The sequence below is a fragment of the Ovis canadensis genome, chromosome 23, assembly GCF_042477335.2.
Source record: "Ovis canadensis isolate MfBH-ARS-UI-01 breed Bighorn chromosome 23, ARS-UI_OviCan_v2, whole genome shotgun sequence".
Classification (NCBI taxonomy): domain Eukaryota; kingdom Metazoa; phylum Chordata; class Mammalia; order Artiodactyla; family Bovidae; genus Ovis; species Ovis canadensis.
In genome coordinates, this window is record NC_091267.1 from 38,456,652 (window position 1) to 38,481,600 (window position 24,949).

General features: G+C 41.8%; 1 protein-coding gene across 2 annotated transcripts in view; it reads left to right on the forward strand.

Moving 5' to 3' along the window:
• The window catches only part of GAREM1 (GRB2 associated regulator of MAPK1 subtype 1), a 236,750-nt gene that overhangs the window by 163,075 nt on the left and 48,726 nt on the right, over positions 1–24,949 (forward strand). For both annotated transcript variants that reach the window (XM_069568936.1, XM_069568937.1), the window contains exon 3: positions 17,370–17,500. In XM_069568936.1, the coding sequence (XP_069425037.1) occupies positions 17,370–17,500 (131 nt within the window). The remainder of the gene's footprint in view (positions 1–17,369; positions 17,501–24,949) is intronic.

Consider the following 24,949-nt stretch of genomic DNA (forward strand, 5'->3'; position numbering starts at 1 on the left):
CTTTACACCTAATTTTCTCTTCCCTGCTTCCCATTTTCTCTTAACCTTTGTTTTCCCATTCAGTTTTTGGTACTATATGATTTTCAGTTCTACAAATAAAGCTCGAAGTTTTACTTTTGCTGTTCATAAGTTTTTCATCTAGATAAATAGATCATTTTCTCTTTCTCTAAAAAGATCCTACCTCGAATCAAACTGTTTTTTTACTTATCAGAACCTTGTGTTTTGTTTTTTTTTTTTTGTTTTGTTAATGTGGGCTTTTGATCCCTAATAGCAGCAGCTGCTTCATCCTAGCAACTAGTTCCAGTGTAAGATTTTTTTTTAATGGCTTTATTGAAGTGTCATATATATGTGTATATACATATATATGTATATATATTTCATAAAACTCATCCATTATAAACATACAGGTCATTGATTTTTTTTAATTTTTCTGCAGCAGCTTTATGGAGGTATAATTCATATACCAGTGCCAGAGATTAAAAAGAGTAGCTAGGTTCTGTTCCAACCGACTGGGTGAATTATCGGTAACACCATGTACTTTTCATGCTCCAGTCACCCTAAGTTACCCTGATATGAAGATAGGTTTTATCTTGTAACCAATTGCCAGGGTCATATGGGAATTAAAGGAAACCAACTGAGTAGCCCTCCACACTAGCACAGCAGTGTAAATAGTGAATGACCCTTCTTCCTACTAACTTGGGGGAATTTTTTCCAGTAACTTACAAGGCACAGTCACTTCCTCTCCCTGTTGACCTCATCCTGAGGAGGGTGGTACTGGTGGTTTGGGGCAGCAGCATAATCAAGGTGGGCTTGGGGTGAGAATGCATGAGTGATGATCTTGGACTTGCTGTTGGCTTGCTGTGACCAAAGGTGATTCTCCGATAATCCTCTCCCACCACCGCGGACTGTTGAGTGAGGTGATATGTGCGCGTGAACACCTTTCGAGTCAACTCAGGCTGGCTGTGGAGTCACCCTGACCGGGCTCCCGTCCAGAGGTTCAGGCTCCTTTTTCTTTCCTATTTTGTGTTCCCACATGCTGTGGGGTCTCTTTCTTAAGAAGCTGTTCGTTGAGCACTGGAACGTGCTTCTCTCTTCTCATGCTTTGTCAGTGCTGGCGTTTAACAAGTTCAGGCCTTCGGAGTCAGGCAGGTCTTATCATCATTCATTACCATCTTTAGATTGAAATGTGTGGGACTGAGGCCAAAAGTAGTGGGAGCTCCCGGTATGTCCAGGCTGAAGACTGTCAGTGGTATAGGTCTTAACCGAGCTTGCCCATAACGCTTAGGCTAAAAGCTGCAAACGGAGACCTCCCACTTAGAGTCATCCTTTCAGTTTTAGGGAGAGGGAAGAACCTCAAGAGCCTAGACTTCCCACCTAATTTTCCCAAGTATTTCCTGACTGATATCTGCCCACTCACATACAGCATCACATCCACCAGTATCGTGTTAAGCCGTTGTTCAAACCACAGTCACTCCCTCCTCTCTCTTAGAAACCCAGAGTAGTCTTGGGGTTAGAGGAGATTTTTTTATTTGAGTGAGCCATTAAATTAATAATTAGATGTGTTTACATTTTTAAAAAATCCAGATTTTTTACATCTGGAAGTCATCAGGTGCTCAAGCTATGAGGTTGCCATCTCCACCTTTTTATTAATTTTAGCAATTTGCAACTTCTCTGGCTATGTAAATCCTGGATTTTGAGAGTCTGAAGTATATGTGTGTGTGTGTATGCATGTTAAGTCACTTCAGTTGTGTCCACTCTTTGTGACCCCGTGGACTGTAGCCCGTCAGGCTCCTGTGTCCGTGGGATTCTCCAGGCAAGACTACTGGCGTGGCTTGCCACTCTCTCCTCCAGGGAATCTTCCCAACCCAGGAATCGAACCCACATCTCCTGTGTCTCCTACATTGGCAGGTGGATTCTTTACCACTAGTGCCACCTGGGAAGCCCATATATATATGCACACACACACACACACATATATATGTATAATATATATAATATATACATATATATAATATATAGTTATATATATTATATACACACATATATATTATATATGTATACATTATATATATATAATGTGTGTGTGTGTATATATATATATATATATATTTTTTTTTTTTTTCCCCTGTTCTGAACATCCACTCTTCAAAGCAAGAATTTGTTAAATTTCTAGTATGGACTCAAACTGAGTTGTCAAAGAAAACAACATGAATCCTGCTGTCAGAGTGCTTATGGTCTAATTAAGAGAACAATACACAAATAAGTGAAATAAGTAGAGAATAGTTAAACATTAACCTCTGGTGATAACTATGAACAAAGATCAGCATGAGCTGAGGTTGTGAGGGAGAGCTTCATGGAAGACATTGGACTTTTTAAATTCATTCCCTCTCTCAGCTGTTATTAAGTACCTACTGTGTGAATTGTGCAATATTGGACCCCAAGAATAACAAGGTAATTGACACATCCTATGCTTTCTTTAGAGAGTTTTTACTGTTTCGTTTACAAAGACATGTAAAAAAATAATGATAAAGTGTACATGTTTGGGTGTATTGGATAAAAATCTATAGATAGATGCTTGAATATAATAGGTGCTTGGATAAAAATCTATAAATAGATAATGGGAGCACAAGAGTGTGGTCAGTTATCCACTTGAGATAAGATGTTTTATAGAGGAGGCGATAAGTGAATTGGTTTTAGATGAGTTGTTGTTCTTGTTGTTCAGTCTCTCAGTCATGTCTGATTCTTTGTGACCCCATGGACTGTAGCACACGAGGCTTCCCTGTCCTTCACTATCTCCCAGAGCTTGCTCAAACTCATGTCCATTGAGCTGGTGATGCCGTCCAACCATCTCATCCCCTGGCACCCCCTTCTCCTCTTGCCCTCAATCTTTGGATGAGTAGCATGGCCAAACCTGGAAACAGAGGAAAGGCATTCCTGACCTGGAGTTCAGTTAAAGAGGTGTCATTCACTGTACATGGATCTACATGGTCTTTTAGCATGATGAGAGGAAAGTGAAGGCCAGATCTTAGAGGGCCTGTATATTCTCTGTAAAGTTAAATTGTACAGGAGGCGGAGGGTCACCAGAGTCTTTAAATCAGAGGGTAGGAGGGCACTCCCTATCCCCCGACCCTGGCAATCCTTTCTTCTCTGCCTCCACCCTCCTGCACCCCAGAGGCTGGCCGGTAGGGCTAAATCTGTAGACTCTCGTGCCCTTTGATTTCCAGCTAAGTTTAGCCATTGGATAGACAGCCCCAGCAGAAGATGGGGTAGGGGTGTGGTCAAGGGAGGAGGCTGGTCAAGGTCTTTATGTTCTCCAGCTTCATGCCTCCCTTGAAGGATGGCCTGGGAAGAGCTGCATCTCCCCTTCTCAGGGCAACCTGTTGACATAACCTTCTCCTTCCTGTTAACTAGTCCCTCCCTCGGCCCCACAGGTCTGTGGTGGTGACTCTTCTCTGATGCTATCCCTAGCTTATCACTGTGCTTCTGCTGCAGCCCACCCACACCATCATTAGTGGTCCTGCCATAAATAATTCCTCTGCAAATTATCCTCATTTAAAATATGATTCGATTTTAATTTTAAGCAGTCATGGAAAGAATTGTTTCCTGGAATGGAAGTCAAGGGGCAAAGCAATCAATGGGTAAAACTGGCCAAAGCCAGATGATGTGGTTGGAATATGCAGCGGTAGTAGGGGTGGAGAGGAAGTGATGCCTGCAGGAAAGGGGATGGAGTTGAATTGACACCAGTTGAATGAGAGAGTTCAGGGAAATGAAGGAGTCAAGGATGACCACCCAGGGTTCTGACTTGGGTGGCTGCTTAATTCAAAAAATAAAAAGATGAGTTGCCTGTATCAATTTTGAGAGAGATCTTTATGGGAGAACTACTGGGAGATAGGAACTAGGTGTTGGGTAGCTCAGTGTGGAATTCAGGAGAGATCTGACTGGTGGGAAGGTTGGTGTACTGTCAGCTTATGCATGGTCCTTGAAGCCAAAGTGATGGGTGAGCTTCCCCCAGGAGAGCCAAGAGACTGGGAGAAGGAAGGCAGTCATGCACAGAACTTACAAAGACACAAAAATGACCTAGATTTCTGCACAGACTGAGAAGAGAACAAGGGCACAAGCCAAGGGGAGAGGAGGAATATTGGTTGCCCAAGTGGTGAAGGAAATATTTGCAGAAGCTGAATGGAGCCAGGTCAGGGAAGGACGAGAAAGCTAAGACAGAGCAGCCTGGGCTGGGTGGTTAGAAATTAAAGAGCTATTACAGGTTTGTATATTTATTCTACAAATGTGTATTGAACACTTAGGTTCTTGAGTGAAATGAAATCCATTAAGGTTGTGTTTCAAGACGAGTAAAGTGAAAAGGCAGAGATGGAAACAGCCTTAAAATCTGAAGCAGTAATACCATTATGAAGCAATAAGAATCAAAACCAGAGCAGTCACAGTTCATGCTGAGGACAAATAGATTTCAAGGAAAGAAGGGGCAAGACACAGGCAAGAATGAATGTAGAAGCAGCAAGGTGAAGATGAACTGGTGATTCTCACCAGTACATGTTAGGAAGCATGTCATTTTTATGATAAATTGAGCCCTGGAAAACTTCTGATCATTCTGAAGAAGCAAATGACCAACTAGATGCAATGAAAAGTATAATTTTTCCCATTTTCAACAAATAAGAGAATAATTTGCGTAGTGTGAAATAGTTTGGCAGGCTAGAACATGTGTCCCAGAATGAATCAGAGTTTTGAATCCAGTTAAGTTCAGGGATGGACTTTCAGAATTGAAAGCAACGGTCTGACCACTTGTTTCATGGAGACTGAGAAACAAATAGAAATACCCACAGATGGTTGATGATGAAATTCATAATTTTTTGGTTGATGATTTCTTTCTGTTCATTGACTTTAATTCCTATTGTCTGTTGGTTACAAGTTTGGAACTTTTGTGCTGAGATTTGTTCTTTACCTTTCTTTTTATCCCAATTCCACTTCCAACCCCCAACCCTGGCCCCGAAATAAAACTGTAATTTAAGAACTAACTAGAAGTAATATTAGGAATCAGAGTGTAGAATAAGATACGTAATTTGTATGAAATACTACATTATGTATTGTATAGTATTTCACATTTGTATTTTCCTTTTTATTTTTTTTAAGATTTATTTATTTATTTATGGCTGTGTTGGGTCTTTGTTGCTGTGAGAGGGCTTTCTCTGGTTATGGCAAGCAGGGCTACTCTATTTGTGGTGTGTGGGTTTCTTATTGTGAAAATTTCTCCTGTTTTAGAGCATGGATTCTAGGCACTTGGGCTTCAGTAGTTGTGGCGCATGGACTTAGCTGTCCCGGACCGGGGATTAAACCCACATCCTCTGCGCTGGCAGGCCGACTCTTTACCGCTGAGCCACCAGGGAAGTCGTTGGGTTTTTATTTTTTTAATTATGCTTAAGCATATTAGAAATTTCAAAACTTGGTAGTAGGAAGCTGAACAGAATATGAAATATGAATTACCTTATTATCAAATACTTATATCTACCTTATAATAAGGAAAAGACAATTCAAATCTCAAGGTACTATTTTGCACCTATCAGATTGGCACTGATAATAGGAAGTGAGGAAACCATTGGTAGGAGTATAAGTGGGCACATGCTCTGTGAAGGTTAGTTTGGCAATATCTATCAAAAATAAAAACGCACTTACCCTCTGGCCCAGCAGTTTCCATACGCAGGCATTTTCCTGCCAATGTACTTGCATTCAGCACACAAAGCTTTTGGTACAAAGTTGGAAAGTTTGAATGCCTGTCAACAGGGGACTTGTTTAATTAGTTATTTGCACAGAGTAGAATATTGTGTACCTCTTAAAAAGAAGAAGACAGATTTTTATGGAATGATAGAAGAACTATATGGAATCCTACCATTTGTTTAGGTAAGAGAGGTCTTATGTGCACGAGTGGACTGTATCAGATACCATCTCTGGACAAATGTACGGGATGCAAAGAGATCTGAGGATCAGATTGGGAAGGAGACATTTTACCCTAAACCCTTACATACAATTTGAACTTTCTGGCAATTATATATATTAAGTAAATCATAAAAACTCTTCACATTACTCAAGAAAAGGGACTCTAGGTCGTTCACCAACAGTACTAGTGAAAGGTTTAGGTAAATGAGTTTTCATACGTTGTTGGTAGAAGTGAACGTTTATAGATGCTTTTTAGAAGGCAATCTATTGGTTGCTGTAGTTCAGAATAACTGATAAGATACATCTCTTTTTACCTGGCAGTTCTTTTCCATTTCGGTCCTATAGAAAATCCAACCTGTTTGCATGCGTGGAGTTAAAAATACAAAAGCACTTTTAAGTTAAATCTTGAGTGTAAGTGTAGACTCCTGCCCATGTTTATTTGTTGTTGTTCAGGTGCTAAGTTGTCTCTGACTCTTTGCGACCCCATGAACTGCAGCATGCCTGTCCTTCACCATCTCCCAGAGTTTGTTCAAACTTATGTCCATTGAGTCAGTGATGCCATCCAGCCATCTCATTCTTTGTCATCCCCTTCTCCTCCTGCCCTCAATCTTTCCCAGCATCGGGGTCTTTTCAGATAAGTCAGCTCTTTGCATCAGGTGGCCAAAGTATTGGAGTTTCAGCTTCAACATCAGTCCTTCCAATGAACACTCAGGACTGATCTCCTCTAGGGTGGACTGGTTGGATCTCCTTGCAGTCCAAGGGACTCTCAAGAGCCTTCTGCAACACCACAGTTCAAAAGCATCAATTCTTTGGCGCTCACCCTTCTTTATGGTCCAACTCTCACATCCATACATGACTACTGGGAAAAGGATAGTTTTGACTACGTGTTTGTTTATTTCTTGAAAAATGGCAACTGGTTTGTTGCTTCTCTCACTTGAGAATCCTCATTTCTTCACATCTGGAAATGACCCAGTGGTTTTAGAGATCCAGTTATTTGAACCATTTAGAGTGTATTTCACTCACACAACTGACTTGAAACCACCTAACTTCATGTTGGTGGGCTGTCTGAAAGAAGTAAGAGAAGAAAAGAATTCCTTCCTTCCTTCATTCGTAAGCCCCTACATGCCCCATGTGGTATAATACCAGGTACCACGGCAAATCACACATCCCTTGTAATTGCGTTTTCAACTTTCTGGAACTTTTTTTTTTTTTTGGCCATGCCAGTCAGCTTGTGGGTTCTTAGTTCCCTGAGCAGGAATCAAACCTGCGCCTCCTGCATTGGGAGCTCAGAGTCTTAACCGCTGGACCACCAGGGAAGTCTCTGGGACTCTTAACCACTTTTGTTCGTCTGAGCCATTCTTAGCTCATTGTTGCTTTGGTGTTCTGGTGCCGTTTTTGTTGCTTTCTTTTCTGTTTAATCATTTGTGCTGATTTCTGTGACCTTTTCCAAGCTGGGAGGGGGCGGGTGGCAGGGGGGAACTGGGTGGCTGTCGCCATTGACTTGAGTTATGGCCCCACAGATGGATAATAACGGCCCTGGCTCTCGCTTGGTTTGCTTTTCTTTACACACATGAAGCTGGCCACTGTGCTGAAGGGCAGGTGAGCAATAAACCAGAGTGGTGACAGGAGGTTGCCTACAGGCAGTGCTCATCACCAGCTGTGATGGGAGCAGGGAGGCTCGAGTCGCGGCGAGCCCCATCTTCAGGGGCACAGAACTCACTTCTCATTGCCCACTGCCCACAACTTTCCAGCCAGTAGCAAACAGGACAGAACTGAATTTGACCACCTCTTCCTCTCCTTGTTCTCTCTACACATCCCAGTGTTGTTGCTCTCTCGTTAATTTAGCAAAATTTGTTTCCATTTTTCATCTCTGACAAGTGACCTCTTCCTTCTAAGTAACAGAGTCCTATAGTTTGTTCAGCATCATATAGGAGCTCGAAACATAGATGCCTCAGGTAGGAGTTCGGGCCTCTTGGCTGTGCTTTTCTTTTTTTTAAAGCTGTATCAGGTCTTAAATTAGTTGCAGCACGCAGAATCTTTTTAGCTGTGGCATGTGGGATCTAGTTCCCCAATCAGGGATCAAACCCTGACCGCCTGCATTGAGAACTTGGAATCTGAGCCCCTGGACCACCAGAGAAGTCCTTTAGCTGTGTGTTTAATGCATCATCTCTGTTGAAGTAAATCACAGTGATTATCTTAAGGGACATACACCAAAAGACAGATATTTTCTGAATGACAGTTATCGTCAGCATATTAATTAATGTAGTTTTAGAAGCAACTCATGAAAGCAGATCAATAATTCTATCAGCCTTTGCTTTCTACATTATTATCTTCAGTTTCTGTAAATTGTAACCTATGAGCGTGCCGTTGGATTCATTCCTGGGAGTTTCGGGGTCCTGCAGACAGAACAGCTCTCTCAGTGGAGACCTTTTTTTTTTTTTAATGAAATTAACAAAACTGCTGAAAGACAATGCAGTTTCCTGCCTCTCCGGGAACAGGGTTTTGACAGTAACATCTCAGAACAGATGTTTCGGCAATCTCCAAATGTTTTTATTTGGTGGCACAAAGACTCTGTTATTCATGAAATGGTCTGTTAAAAAATTAGTTCCTCCGTGTGGGGGTTGTGGGAATATGTGTTACATAAATTGATTTCACATTTTGGCAGGGCACTGGTTCTTAACTCTTTAGACTGGCTCCAAGATTTGACTCTGACAAGTTCTGCCTTCCAGGCTGCAGCAGTGGGAGGAGCTAGAGCAGCTCAGCGTCTTTTTCAGAGCACTTCAAGTTGACTCATCCGAGAGTGTCAGATTCTTTTATAGGAGAACAGAAGCTAAGTCAGTAAAGTGCTTAGAAATTTGGTCTCTTAAAATACAGTGAGAGGATGTGGGCATGTCCGCTTTTCATTTGCGTTATTCCCTAATATAATCTACAGCTGCGGATTACAATCTGCATCTTACAATTCTGGGTTCTGGAATCATATTTAAAGGGAAAACTTCTATTCTTATGTTGCACATGGGTCTGGTTCAAGTGGTAAAAAATCCTCCTGAGATGCAGGAGGTGCAGGAGACCCTGGGTTCCACCCCAGCGTCAGGAAGATCCCCTGGAAGAGGAAATGGCAACCCACTCTAGAATTCTTGCCTGGAAAAATCCCATGAACAGAGGAGCCTGGCGGGCTACAGTCTATGGGGTCGCAAAGAGTCAGAGAACACATAATATCTTTACCTTACTAGAGACCTCAGTGTAACTACTTAGAGAAGTATTGGAATGTAAAGGCTGGTCATTTCTAAATATCTTGTTTTCTGGCCACACTTTCTGGGTCTTTGCTGTCCTCCCAGCAGGACAGAGGTCAGCAAACCGTGTGGCCTCAGGGCCAGATCTGACCTACTGCCTGTTTTTGTGAAGTTTGATTAGAACACAGCTGCTGTAATTCGTTTACAAATTGTCTGAGGCTGCTTTTGAGATACTTTGCCAGAGTTGAAATAGTTGAAGCAGACGCCATTTAGCCCACAAAAACTAAATTATTTACAGAACGAGTTTGCCAGCCCCTGCAATAGGAAGCTGCATATATACCGTGACCTGGTATTTAAAACATTACATCAAAACATTTGATATATTTAGATCTTAAAGGTATTTGTGGGGTATAAGAAGTATAAAATAATTATTTGGTTTTAGACCATTAATCATATGACAGGAAAATGTTTAAAATAAAAATACATGTATACACAGAAACATATAAACTAAAATCTTGCAGAACAATATAAATAAACTATATGGAAAAGAGGAGACAGAGGTTAATGGATGGTATTAGATATTCAGTAAACAGTTAAAAGAAATGAATGAAAGGAACTGATTTTTCTGATGTGCAGTGTGTTCAGATGTGAAAACATTTGGTCACATTTAGCCGCCACTTTGTTCTTATTCTTTCATCTGTGTGCGTTCATCACTCTCAGCATAGTTTCTTGGCAGTGCTCCCATGCGGTTGAGATCTTCCTATCCGTCTAACTGAGACGACAAACACAGGTGAGACTAGAAGGTTAGAATGTATGCAGCTTTACTGTTGACCCTGCAGCCATGCCAGACGTAATTATTCATTTGATCCATATACCAAAACTGATTTGAGCCTGCTGATAGTAAAAGATCTCAGTTCAGTTCAGTCGCTCAGTCGTGTCGGACTCTTTGCGACCCCATGAATTGCAGCATGCCAGGCTTCCCTGTCTATCACCAACTCCCGGAGTTTACTCAGACTCACGTCCATCGAGTCAGTGATGCCATCCACCCATCTCATCCTCTGTCATCCCCTTCTCCTCCTGCCCCCAATCCCTCCCAGCATCAGGGTCTTTTCTAATGAGTCAGTTCTCCGCATGAGGTGGCCAAAGTATTAGAGTTTCAGCTTCAACATCAGTCCCTCCAATGAACACCCAGGACTGATCTCCTTTAGGATGGACTGGTTGGATCTCCTTGCAGTCCAGGGGACTCTCAAGTCTTCCCCAACATTACAGTTCAAAAGCATCAATTCTTCAGCCCTCAGCTTTCTTTATAGTCCAGCTCTCACATCCATACATGACTACTGGAAAAACCATAGCTTTGACTAGACAGACCTTTGTTGGCCAAGTAATGTCTCTGCTTTTTAATATGCTGTCTAGGGAGGCCTGGCGTGCTGCAGTTCATGGGGTTGCAAATAGTCGGACACAACTGAGTGACTGAACTGAACTGAGGTTGGTCATAACTTTTCTTCCAAGAAGCAAATGTCTTTTAATTTCATGGCTGCAGTCACCATCTGCAGTGAGTTTGGAGCCCCCCCAAAATAAAGTCTATCACTGTTTCCATTGTTTCCCCATCTATTTCCCATGAAGTGATGGGACCAGATGCCATGAATGTTGAGCTTTCAGCCAACTTTTTCACTCTCCTCTTTCACTTTCATCAAGAGGCCTTTTAGTTACTCTTCACTTTCTGCCATAAGGGTGGTGTCATCTGCATATCTGAGGTAATTGATATTTCTCCCAGCAATCTTGATTCCAGCTTATGCTTCTTCCAGTCCAGCATTTCTCATGATGTACTCTGCATATAAGTTAAATAAGCAGGGTGACAATATACAGCCTTGACGTACTCCTTTTCCTGTTTGGAACCAGTCTGTTGTTCCATGTCCAGGTCTAACTGTTGCTTCCTGACCTGCATATAGGTTTCTCAAGAGGCAGGTCAGGTGGTCTGGTATTCCCATCTCTTTCAAAATTTTCCACAGTTTATTGTGATCCACACAGTCAAAGACTTTGGCATAGTCAGTAAAGCAGAAATAGATGTTTTTCTGGAACTCTCCTGCTTTTTGATGATCCAACGGATGTTGGCAATTTGATCTCTGGTTCCTCTGCCTTTTCTAAATCCAGCTTGAACATCTGAAAGTTCATGGTTCACGTACTGTTGAAGCCTGGCTTGGAAAATTTTGAGCATTTTTGCTGACATGTGAGATGAGTGCAATTGTGTGGTAGTTTGAGCATTTTTTGGCATTACCTTTCTTTGGGAATGGAACGAAGACTGACCTTTTCCAGTCCTGTGGCCACTGCTGAGTTTTCCAAATGTGCTGACATATTGAGTGCAGCACTTTCACAGCATCATCTTGGACTTGAAATAGCTCGGCTGGGATTCCATCACCTCTACTAGCTTTATTCGTAGTGATGCTTCCTAAGGCCCACTTGACTTCACATTCCAGGATGTCTGGCTCTAGGTGAGTGATCATACCATCGTGATGATCTGGGTTGTGAAGATCTTTTTTGTATAGTTCTGTGTATTCTTGCCACCTCTGCTTAATATCTTCTGCTTCTGTTAGGTCCATACCATTTGTGTCCTTTATCGAGCCCATCTTTGCATGAAATGTTCCCTTGGTATCTCTAATTTTCTTGAAGAGATCTCTGGTCTTTGCCATTCTATCGTTTTCCTCTTATTTCTTTGCATTGATCACTGAGGAAGGCTTTCTTATCTCTTCTTGCTATTGTTTGAAATTCTGCATTCAAATGGGTATATCTTTCCTTTTCTCCTTGCCTTTCTCATCTCTTCTTTTCACAGCTATTTGACAACCATTTTGCCTTTTCACATTTCTTTTTCTTGGTGATGGTCTTGATCACTGCCTCCTGTACAGTGTCACAAACCTCCATCCGTAGTTCTTCAGGCACTCTGTCTATCAGATCTAATCCCTTGAATCTATTTGTCACTCCCACTGTATAATCATAAGGGATTTGATTTAGGTCACACCTAAAAGATCTCAGACATGAAAAAAATAACTAAAGAATGCCTGAAGAACAAGCACCAGATTGAAAGAGAAGAGAAATGCAAGCAGCTTTACTGTTGACACCGCAGCCACACCAGACAGAATTGTTTATTTGGTCCATATACCAAAGCGTATTTGAGCCTGCTGATAGTAGAAGATCTCAAACACAAGAAAAAAATAGAGTGCCTGAAGAACAAGTGCCCAGATTGAAAGAGAAGAGAAGTGTGTGCAGCTTTGTTCTTGACACCACAGCCACACCAGACAGAATTGTTCATTTGGTCCATATACCAAAGCGTATTTGAGCCTGCTGATAGTAGAAGATCTCAGACATAAGAAAAAATAGTTAAAGAATACCTGAAGAACAAGCGCCCAAATTGAAAGAGAAGAGAAATGGTGATAGAGATAGGCGATCTGTCTAAGGGGTTAGAGATGGTTTGTATCAAGAAACCCAGGCTCTCTTATCCGAACCAAAATATCACTGATCATGACAAACAGGACAAGAAAAAGAAAATATAAGAATTCTGAAGCTCTTATGTCACAAGAGGGAACATCCTGTTTTGTCAGAAGGTACTCCCCACGGCAGGATCTTTTTTTTAAGGATGTGAACAGTGTCTGCAGCCACTTTTATAAGCAAACACAGACTTTCCATGGACACAGCAACCACTGGTCACACAGGCTCTTGAGCACTTGTAATGAGGCTAGTGTGAACAGAGGTGTGCCACAAGGGTAAACCAAACACAGGATTTAAAAGACAATGTGAAAAAATTGTATTTGTGAAAATTCTAACTCACTGATGACTACTTTTGTCCCCTTATTTAACACATCTGGATGCTGAAAGATTGCTTCATCCTGAAAGATAATTTCAGTAGCTTGTCTGATCTGTTCTTTGGTAGGATTGATTCCTGAAAAATATCCTTTGAGGCTCTGTACATTATTCAGATTTGAATGATTTTTAAGTACACCGTTGCTTGCTTTCTTTGTTGAGTGACAACATTCATCTGTGGTTTAGAAGCAAACCTTGTATACGGTAATGTAGTTCACCTTTTATTTACAACTCGGAAAATCTGCAGTTACTTCTGCATTGCTCTCTTGTCTGCCAGTTCCAGGACTACAGTAATTTTCTTTTATTTAGCAAACATTTATTAAGTACCTGTTGCATGCAAGGCATTGTGCTTCCCTGAATTTAGACATGTTGGATTTGGTGCTAATGGGACTTCCAAGTATAACCATCCAGGGGGCCTTAGATGCCTCTAGAAGTGAAAGGAAATGTAGACTAAATCTGCATAGTTGTTTGCTCAAGAAAAATTGAGATGTTTAACTTCACTGATCTTTAAAGAGATGCAGATTAATAAAAGGAAGAGATGCTTTCTAATATGCATGGAAGTGTCTAATTGAAAAGATACTCAGAACGAGATTGTGCTCCAACTAGGAGGCACCATAGCCTGTTGGTAGAAATATAAATTGGTTTAGGTTTTTTTGGGGGAAAAAAAAAATTTAGCCATGAATGGTAAACAAGAGATTGTGTTACTCTTTAATAATCTTACTCCAAAAGATTTATCCCCAAAACATGAACCAAAAGACAAAATCCCTGTGTGTCTTGAGAAGAGAGAAGGGAACTGAAAGTCGCTAAATGGCTACTTACGCTGAACACTTTGCATCATCTCCGTTAATCCCCACAGCTGCCCTGTGAAGTGTCCCCACTTTACAGGCGAGGAAGCAAGGCTCAGACGGATTTAGTGATTTGCCAGTATCATAAAACATGTACGTGGCAGAGCCCACTTACATTAGGCACCTGCCTAACTCAGACTAACTGTAGGAGAACAGAAAAACAGATAAACCCATTATTAAACGCTGTGCAAACATTGTGTCGTCATGTGGGGAAAAGGAGAAAAAATTACAAAGGAACAAGAGTATAAAACTGTAGATAAACCATGGATACTGAAAGTTTGTACACAGACTAGAGTAGTGAGAAAGGAAAAGTTTAGTTGGTTATAGTGGCAGAATTTAAGAAAGTAGTATTAAGATTGCCGTGGTCATTCTGAATTTTTAAAGATTGCTTTTATGAAAAAGATATGCTCATTTTGTATTTTTGAATGTGTTATTCATCGCTCTACGTCCTTCTAGAAGGTACTCGAGCTGTCGTGTCTGGGCGCATCCTCTATTTTGTCATCACCGCCTACCCTTTAACTCTTGAAAACGCTTCTATCAAGGTCCATCACCAGCAAAATCCCTACATCCGTAAACCCGTCTCTGACATTACTTGCATCTTGTTAAAACCCAAACCTGCATATACCCTGAAAACACTCCTTTCATGAAACCCTCTGAGGTGGTAGCTCTGTTTTGTTTTTGTGTTTTTGATTCAAGTGCCTCCAGGAGAAGAAGGGGAGTGAGTCAAGTGTTGCATGCAAAACTGTGAAATGAGACTGAGACCTGTTGGATTTAGCAGCTTGTATTTAATTGGGGGTTTTGATATGAGCAGTGGAATTGTTGGGGCAAAGCACCTGAATCGCCTGGCTTCTAGGATGTACGGCTTCTGGATTTTCCTTATTCCCCTGACCATTCCTCAGTCTGCACTTAAGCCCATGTTCGTCATCATTAAATGTCATGACTGAAAATATCATCCATGTGCTGATGGCGCTCAGCATTATCATCTCCAATCAGACCTTTCTCTTGACTGCCACACTTATGTTGTCCATCTAAAGAGCTTTCAGGGTATCTCCATTTCTATGTCTAATAAGGGCTTCCCTGGTGGCTCAGTGGTAAAGAGTCTGCCTGCCAATGCCAGAGACACCTATTTGATCCCTGGGTTGGGAAGATCCCCTGGAAACGGAAATGGCAACTCACTCCAGTATTCTTGCCTGGGAAATCCCATGGACGGAGGAGCCTGGCACGCTGCACTCCATGGGGTCGCAAAGAGTCAGACACGACTAAAGAAAGAAAGTGAAGTAGCTCAGTCGTGTCTGACTCTTTGTGACCCCATGGACTGTAGCCCACCAGGCTCCTCCCTCCATGGGATTCTCCAGGCAAGAATACTGGAGTGGGTTGCCATTTCCTTCTCCAGGGGATCTTCCCAACCCAGGGATCAAACCCGAATCTCCTGCATTGCAGGCAGATGCTTTAACCTCTGAGCCACCAGGGAAGCCCAAGACAGGACTAAGCCTGAGTCCAGACTTAACTCCTGGCCTTACTTGCTCATCCTACCCCTCCAGACCTGCCCATCTCAGTCAATGGCATCTCCATTCCTTTTCCACTCAGGCCAGATTCCTGACATTCTCTTACCTCTTCCAAACACCTGCCGTCTCACACCTGCATGATGGCGGGGCCTCTAACTGGTGTCTCTGCCTCTACCCCTGGCTCCTTCGCAGTGTGTCCTGAACAAGTGACCGGAACGATTCTTCTATAATCATCATTGCTTTTCCATGCACACCCCCAGGTGGCTCCCCGTCCTAATCAGATGAAGAACCACAGTTCTGCAAAGCTGTGGACCCTCAAAACCACCTGTTATTTCTCTGACTTTCTTTCTCTTCCTTCTTGGCTTTTACTCACCCCAGTCCAGCCTCACTGGTAGCATACCACGCACACACCAGCCCATCTGCCTGACGGTCTCTGTGGAGACTGTTGCCTGTGTTGAGAATTCTAAGAACTCTCCACCCAGCTCCATCAAAGTCGCTTTCTCACACATGCCTTCTCTGGACAGTGGGTACTCTCCAACCCCCTCACCCTATTTTTAATGGCACTTCTCACCTTCTGATGGGCTTGGCTGATGGCTCAGCTGGTAAAGAATCCAGCTGCAGTCCAGGACACACGGGTTTAGTCCCTAGGTCGGGAAGATCCCCTGGAGAAGGAAAGGGCAACCCACTCCTGTGTTCTTGCCTGCAGAATCCCAAGAACAAAGGAGCCTGGTGGGCTACGATCCATGGGGTTGCAGAGTCAGAAACAAGTGAGCACATAAACTCATTACTCACCTTCTAACATATTTTTTACTCCATTGATTTATTGTATATATCTCCTGTCTCCCACTACAATGTAAAGCTTCAAGAGGACATTTTTATCTGGTCTCTTAATTGATTTTATCTCCAGCATCTAAAATAATACCTCCACCTAATAGATGCTGTGTTAAAAAATATGTTGAGAATATGAATGGTCAGTATGAAAGTGTCCCTGTTTCTACCTGATGACCCATGGATGCATGCAGAGAACTCTGCCTCCTAAGAGTTTTTAATTCCTTTTCCAGTTTCTCAAGTGTTATAAACAGCCTTCAGAAAAGGACCGCTGAGAAACACGGTGTCACGGGCTTGATTGTATATGGTCTTTTATTCTAAGCTGACAGCAGCTCCTCTAGAATGTAGCAGTGAGTGTCACAAATGCTAAAAATGTACACGCAGCAGAGTAGATCCTTAACATTTTTAGGAATGTGTTCAAAGTTCTTCAAAAATCACCCAGACTATGGCTACCGTGATAGTATATCTGCACTCATGAATTTCACAGATGGTGGTAAAAAAGGAAGCCACCTGCTGCTCCAGATGCCAAGTGCCCTACTCACTGGAAGGGTCTCCCCCCAACACCAGCCCCTTCGGGCTCAGGCCGTGTACCGCAGCCACATCACAAATTATAGGAGCTTCTGAGCCCCTAGTATCGCCCATGTATTCTTGAAACCAAGGACATTGGTGAAAGCTAAGAGGCCACAGATTATTTTATTCCACCGGCACATTTTAAAAACACTAATTTAAAAAAATCAGTTCCCCCAGGCCACTCAACCTTGGTTTTAGAATATAATGTGGGGGGGGAGGCATCATTACAACTAAATAACAGCAGGACCACTGTCACAAGCCACATGTGCAACCATTTATAACACACTGAGTTTTCACATCATGTTTATACTCTAAGCAAGCATTCATCCAATTTGATATTGATCTTCTGGGAATAAACCCTGAATGTAAGCAAAAAAATAAAGAAACTACACATTTGCTTTCATTTTTAAGCTAATTTTTAAATATATATCCTAGTTCAGAGAAAACCTTCTGCCACAGTGGCTTTCTGTTTTTAATGTAGTGCTCAGAAGCCTCTGATGGAGAAGAGTAGGAGTAAGGGGAGGGGATGCTGTTGCCACGGTGACAGCTGTCCAGCGTAAGCATCTCACAGCTCTTCCGTTTATCATGTATTTTAGGGCAATTCAAGTTGTTGGAACAAGATCGAGATATAAAGGAGCCAGTGCAATATTTCAACAGCGTGGAGGAGGTGGCCAAAGCATTTCCTGAACGCGTGTACGTCATGGAGGAAATAACATTCAACGTGAAGGTAGCGCTAAAGAACCAAATATTTGTCATTACTAACCTCCTTTGGCTTTTAGGTCTTCGTGTGCACAGTTAAGTGCTCATCTGTGCCTCTTCCTATGGAGGTTCCATCTTCCTCGTGGGTTGGTGTCAGTGGCTAAAACTGGTCTTACAAGAACTGTGCTGTAGCTGAGCTGACCACCCAACCTGCTCCCCCTGCCCCCCCGCCCCGCCTCCATTATTACACTTAGCATTATCTTTGGCTAGAATAACTGTTAAGGCAGATCAAAAGTGGTTTTGGGGTTTTTTTCTCTCTCTCTTCTTTAAAACTCTGGACTTTATTCCCTAATATGTAACCATTTTTTGGCCAGATTCTTTTTTTTTTCCCATCTCCCTTATTTTTTATTTATTTTTTTACCTTACAATATTGTATTGGTTTTGCCATACATCTTGTGTGAGGCTAGATGCTCTGCTTGTGAGAGCAAGTAAATGGCACTGGGTAAATCTAATACCACAGACTCACTTAAGAGAGAAACTTCAGAGCATGCCTTGACATGAGCGTATAGTCTTCGTGGACTGTCCAGGTCAGTCTGCAGAGGAAAAGTTGAGGTCTCGAATGTTGCCCAGTAGGTGCTTGCTTTTCTTTCATTTTCTCTTGGCCACGCTGGGTCTTCACTGCTTGCCGTGGGCTTTCTCTTGGTGTGGAGACAAGCTCTAGGGCTCGAGGGCGTCAGTAGTTGCGGCTATGGACTCAGTAGCCATGATGCACGGGCTTCCTTGCTCTTCGGCATATGGAATCTTCCCAGACCAGGGATCAAACCTGTGTCCCCTGCACTGGCAGGCAGACTCCTAACCAGTTGGACCACCAGGGAAGTTCCCCAATAGGTACTATTAATCCTTGTTTATCAGAGAGCAGCTGAATAGTGTTTACTGTGCTGCATTGGATTTACACTCTATTCATTTATTTGGCCATGTAGCATGTGGGATCTTAGTTCCCTGACCAGGGATCAAACCTGTGACTCCTGCATTGGAAGCGTGGAGTCTTCACCACTCTACTGCCAGGGAAGTCCCCAGTTTCACATTCTTAAAGGGATAGTTCCATCCTCTCCTACACAGCAAGCTAGCTCCTTGAGAAAACCTGCTATTGAGGAAAGACTAACCAGAGAAGCAATGCCACCAACCGGGTGCAACTTCATTGCCCGCCAACCCTTTGCATTTTGTTCAGCAACATCCACAATTACACTGACACGTTTTCAATAGTGTTCACATTGAAAGGATTTTCTCTTTAACCTCATTTCAGCAGGAAGTCCAACTCAGTCAGGGTTTTCTCTGAAAATTTCAAAGTCTTAGAAGCAGATTCTGGTTTCTTGGAAATCCACTCTATTTGAAAAACAGCCCACGTGGTGTCTTGGTCCAAGAATGCAAGTGTCTTTGCGGATGGGTCACCCCACCTACACTCCCAGAAAAGGCGGCAGATACCCAAAACAGCTTTCTTAGTGCAAAAGTCAGCCCATTTAATCGGCTAGGCTAAATCATTCTTTGTCCCAGTGCTAAAACACAGTGCCATAATCTACTTCCTTTAGCTTTATTATTAAAATGGGTGAGATTTTGTGTTTTGTAAAGTCTTTTACTAACCAAAGTATGCTTATGTTCAGAGTATTTATAATTTTTAACTCCTTCAGTGGCTCAGGCTTATATTCATTTACAGTTGAAGATTGTGAGCACGTGTTCATTTTTAAATTCTCTCAGATTCATTGGCTGTAAGTTAATCAAATCCTGTTTCATTAGTATCTTGATTTAAATCTCTCCTTAAAATTTATTTAGAATTAACTAAAAGAAAGAAAATTTTGTTTAGGAAGGGAAGTTAATGCTGTAAAACTCTTCTGAAACATTTCATTTTGCGGGTAAATTATGAGAAATCAGACATAATTTTTTTTTTTTACAATTTTCAAGTATTAAAATCTAATTCAGTCTTTGGTGGCATATTGTTTACATGAAAGATTTTTTTAAAATACCTCTAAATGCTGTTTGTTTGTGAATTTCTACTGGACCAGCAATGAATGAAAAAGTAATACTGAAACCAGTACATTTTGATAGGGTTTTTTCCCCCCACAGAATACCATGATCGGCTATATTGATTAAAATTGTAATAGAGATATCATTTAAAAGTTTAGCACAGTGGTGTGCTAAACCACTGCTAACTCATATACTTAAAAATGGTTAAGATGGTAAATTTCATGTTATGTATATTTTACCACAGTTTTTAAAAAGCAAGAAGGCAGTGGAATTCCTGCTGAAATGAGGCTAAACAGAAAATCCTTTCAATCTGAGTACTCTCTAAAATGTGTCAGGATAATTGTGGATGTTACAAATAAGTGTACGGAGTAGTAGTTTATAGCATCTGTAGAGCTGGTTGAATTGAGGTTGAGTTCTATGCTATGCATGCATAAATATTTTAATACCTCTGGTCCATCACTGATAAAGTTTTAAGATGCCTTCACATCCAGCCTGCACTAATCATTAAGACAGCTTTCAATTCTATTCAAGGAAGAGCCAATGAAGGAACCTCAAGAAATTTACGTAAAAAAATACAAGTCTGTGTGCTCAGTGAGTAAAGACGCACATAAATAAACAAACCAAGGAGATTTGTGGGAAAGATTTCTGGAAACTCCCTGCATTTTAAAAGAAAATGTTGGATGCCATGGTCTTCTTTAAAACTTGATTATAATGTGCATGTATCAATATGCAGAGCTTAATGTCGAGAGCTCACTGGGGACAAGGAAGTGCTATGCTTTGTTGTTACATCCCCTGGAGAAGGAGAAAATAAAGGAAAAACAGTACAACCTATTCATAAATATAACTGTTACAAATATTGTTAAATATTATATAACATGAAATATTATATAGATATTATCTAGGAAGCAGTTTTTTGAAGGATAGGAGGATTCACAATTCCTTGAAAAATTTATCCTCTTCTTTATGCTTCAGATCAGTGTAAATCAGACCAAAAGAAATGACTTACAGTTAAGAACTGGCAGCTAACTGGCATCATCATAGTCAAAAGGCACAGTTATTTCTTGAAATAAAGAAATATTTATGTATGCACATTTATTCATATATATTTACAAGTGCAAATTGAAGCATGAAAAGAATACAGAGTAAAACAGAAGTCTTGAAAGAACAAGAACTAGTTTTGTTATTTTCAAGACTATAGCAAAAATTTACCTAAAATTCAGTGTATCATATTAGCACTGTTTGAGTGGGCATGGCAACCCACTCCAGTATTCTTCCCTGGAGAGTCCCCATGGACAGAGGAGCCTGGCGGGCTACAGTCCATGAGGTTGCAAAGAGTTGGACATGACTGAGCAACTAAGCACACACATTACTACTGTTTACACATTTATTTCAAAATAAGATATTCCTTTTATCTTGAGCTAAAGAAAATATGTCTTTAAAAGATGACTTGATATTTAAAAATTATCTACCTGATTGCCCCATCGTTGGATGAACTGCATGAAATGAGTTAATATATATTAAATATTTAATTATTTAAGCAGCAGATATATTTTGAGCACTAACTACATGACCAGCCTCATTATAGGCCCTGGAGTAAATATCATATACGTAAATCCCTGCCTGCTTGGAAATTACATTCTGCTGGGGATATAGAATGTAAATAAGCAAATACAGATACTATTATGTTGGCCCAAGAGTTCGTTTGGGTTTTTCTGTAAGATGATACAGAAAACCCACATGAACTTTTGGGCCAACCCAATACCTCCAAATAAAGAGAGAAAGATAGTAGATATACAGGTCTGGAGCTTGGGGGTATAATATATATTGAGGGCTTACCAGCTCCTTGGTGGCATTTGAAGCCATGGGGCTGAGTTCACCTACATCTCAACTGAGGGTGACCCCCACCCCGCCCCCTCCCAGGGACAGTTGACAGTGTTTGGGTACAATTTTGATTGTCACAGCTTGGGGAAGGGATGGGGACTACTGGTATCTAGTAATGGAGGACAAGGATACTGATAAATACCCTCCAGTGTCACAGGACAGGCCCCAAAACAAAGCATTATCGAGCAAAACCATCTAGAGCGCCAAGGTTGAGAACCCCTAACCTAGAGACTAGATGAAGAGTAGAGATCTGAGAAACAAGCCCTGGAGCTCTCCAGCCCTGGGGTATAGAGGAGACAGAAAGGAGTAATAGATAGTAGACAGTAGAGCATGTGAAACCCCAGCAGCCAAAGGACGGTAGTGTTTCAGAGAAGAATGGGCACTTGTGTCCGAAGCCTAGTGATTGAATTAGATAAGGACTGGCAACTAACCATTAAATTTAGTAAAATGGGAGCCTTTGGAGGCTTTGAGAGGAAGGAAATAATAAGCAGCTCAGAGACCCAGAAAGCAATTAACCAGGGAAGCATAGTAGGATGGTCCCAGGGTTCTATCAAAATAAATTTCAAGTGAAATTACTTAGCACCAGCTTCTTTTCCTTCCAGCCATCTTCAGTGGATAAATTGGGTTTAGTCTGAGTCGGGCTTTACCAAGTAGAATAACAGAGATCAGCGAAGAAGGCACAGATGAAGTGTCCAGGAGTGGCAGGTAGCAATGAGCCATGAGCTGTTCACTGGGTAAGGAAGTATGAATACGATAAATGAGATCTTGGAGATCCAGACGAAGTTAAGAGACTTCCAATGTGGGTTAAGAAAGCGAGGTGCAGACTAGGAGCAGCAATAGAATGTAGACTTCTTGGGATTAAATTTGAGGCAGTAACATAGGAAGTGATAGGAGTAGCTGTCTCTTCAAATCTAAATATGCCTGTTTTGAGTGGGCAGCCAAGGTGGGGGGAACAGAAAATGGCAGATGAGTAGGTCAAGAAAATGAAAGAATGTGTTGGCAGGTACCATTCTAAAGGAGATCAGTCCTTGTTCTTTGGAAGGACTGATGCTAAAGCTGAAACTCCAATATTTTGGCCACCTCATGCAAAGAGTTGACTCACTGGGAAAGACTCTGATGCTGGGAGGGATTGGGGGCAGGAGGAGAAGGGGACGACAGAGGAGGAGATGGCTGGATGGCATCACGGACTCAATGGACATGAGTTTCAGTGAACTCCGGGAGTTGGTGATGGACAGGGAGGCCTGGCGTGCTGCAATTCACGGGGTCACAACTGAGCAACTGAACTGAACTGAACCTCTTGCTGATCATTTTGTCTGTTTCCTCCAGTCCCTCCTAAGCTAATGGCATTCAGTGTTTTTAGAACAGCAGTCATCTGCCTCATTCACTGCTTTTTCTCTCTATTAATAACATCCAGCTTTTGGTTTCCATGGTGAGAATCTTGTTTTTGTTTACCCATTTTCCTGCCTACTTGTTTTTAACTGTGATAGGCATTTTTAAAATTACCTCTTTCAGTTTTTTCATCAACTGTCTGTATTCTCATGTTTACTTTCAAAGTCAGAAGATGTCTTATCTCTGAATTGGTCATTCCAAACCGAAGCCTCATTCCTCTGTGCTTTAATAAGAAACATAGCTGCACCAACAGTTTTCAGTCCTACTTCTCTCTTTAAACAAGGTGTCATGATCTAAAGGGCACATCAGACCAGGTAGTGTAGCTCAGGCTCTGGATTCAGAATTGAGGTCCAGACACTGACTGTGACCACAGGCAGGTCATAGGACCCCAGTGCCATCACCTGCAAAATGGGCAAAATACGGGAGATACCAAGGGAACATTTCATGCAAAGATGGACACAATAAAGGAGAGACAGTGTGGACCTAACAGAAACAGAAGACGTTAAGAAGTGGCAAGAATACATAGAAGAACTACACAAAAAAGATCTTCATGACCCAGATAACCGCGATGGTGTGATCACTCACCTAGAGCCAGACATCCTGAAGTGCGAAGTCAAGTGGACCTTAGGAAGCGTCACTGCAAACAAGGCTAGTGGAGGTGATGGAATTCCAGTTGAGCTATTTCAAATCCTAAAAGATGATGCTGTCTAAGTGCTGCACTCAATATGCCAGCAAATTTGGAAAATGCAACAGTGGCCACAGATTGGAAATATGTCAGTTTTCATTCCAATCCCAAAGAAAGGCAGTGTTCAAACTACCGCACAATTGCACTTATTTCACATGCTAGCAAGGTCATGCTCAAAATCCTCCAAGCTAGGCTTCAACAGTATGTGAACCGAGAACTTACAGATGTACAAGTTGAATTTAGAAAAGGCAGAGGGATCAGAAATCAAATTGCCAACATCCAATGGATCCTGGAGAAAGCAAGAGAGTTTCAGGAAAACATCTGCTTCTGCTTCATTGACTATGCTAAAGCTTTTGACTGTGTGGATCACAACAAACTGTGGAAAATTCTTAAAGAGATGGGAATATCAGACCACCTTACCTGAGAAACCCATATGCAGGTCAAGAAGCAACAGTTAAAACCAGACATGGAACAATGGACTGATTCAAAATTGGGAAAGGAGTGCGTCAAGGCTGTATATTGTCACTATGCTTATTTAAATTCTGTGCAGAATACATCAGGAGAAATGCTGAGCTGGTTGAAGCACAAGCTAGAATCAAGATTGCTGGGAGAAATATCAATCACCTCAGATATGCAGATGACACCACCATTATGGCAGAAAGCGAAGAGGAACTAAAGAACCTTTTGATGAAAGTGAAAGAAGAGAGTGAAAAAGCTGGCTTAAAACTCAACATTCAAAAAACTAAGATCATGGCATTTGGCCCCATCACTTCATCGCAAATAGTGGGGAAACAATGGAAACAGTGACAGAATTTATTTTGAGGGGCTCCAAAATCACGGCAGATGGTGACTGCAACCATAAAACTAAAAGATGCTTGCTCCTTGGAAGAAAAGCTACAACAAACCTAGACAGTGTATTTTTCTCTGTTTTATAAAGCAGAGACATTACTTTGCCAACAAAGGTCCATGTAGTCAAAGCTATGGTTTTTCCAGTAGTCATATATGGATGTGAGAGTTGGACCATAAAGAAGGCTTTCTAACTGTGGTGTTGGAGAAGACTCTTGAGAGTCCCTTGGACAGTAAGGAGATCCAACCAGTCCATCCTAAAGGAAATCAGTCCTAAATATTCATTGGAAGGACTGAAACTGAAGCTTCAATACTTTGGCCACCTGATGCAAGACCCAACTCACTAGAAGACCCTGATGCTGTGAAAGATAGAAGGCAGGGGGAAAGAGGGACGACAACAGACAGATGGTTGGATGGCATCACCAACCCAATGGACATGAGTTTGAGCAAGCTGTGGCAGACAGTGAAGGACAGAGAATCCTGGGGTGCTGCAGTCCATGGGGTAGCAAAGCGTTGTACATGACTGAGTGACTGAAGAACAGCAGCAGCTCCCCACCTCATAGATTTGTCATGAGAATTAAATGAAGCAATGCATTAAAGCACGCATGCTTTGCAAGTGTGTTGTGTAGGGGCTGGCTACCTACAGTCTCAGGGCAA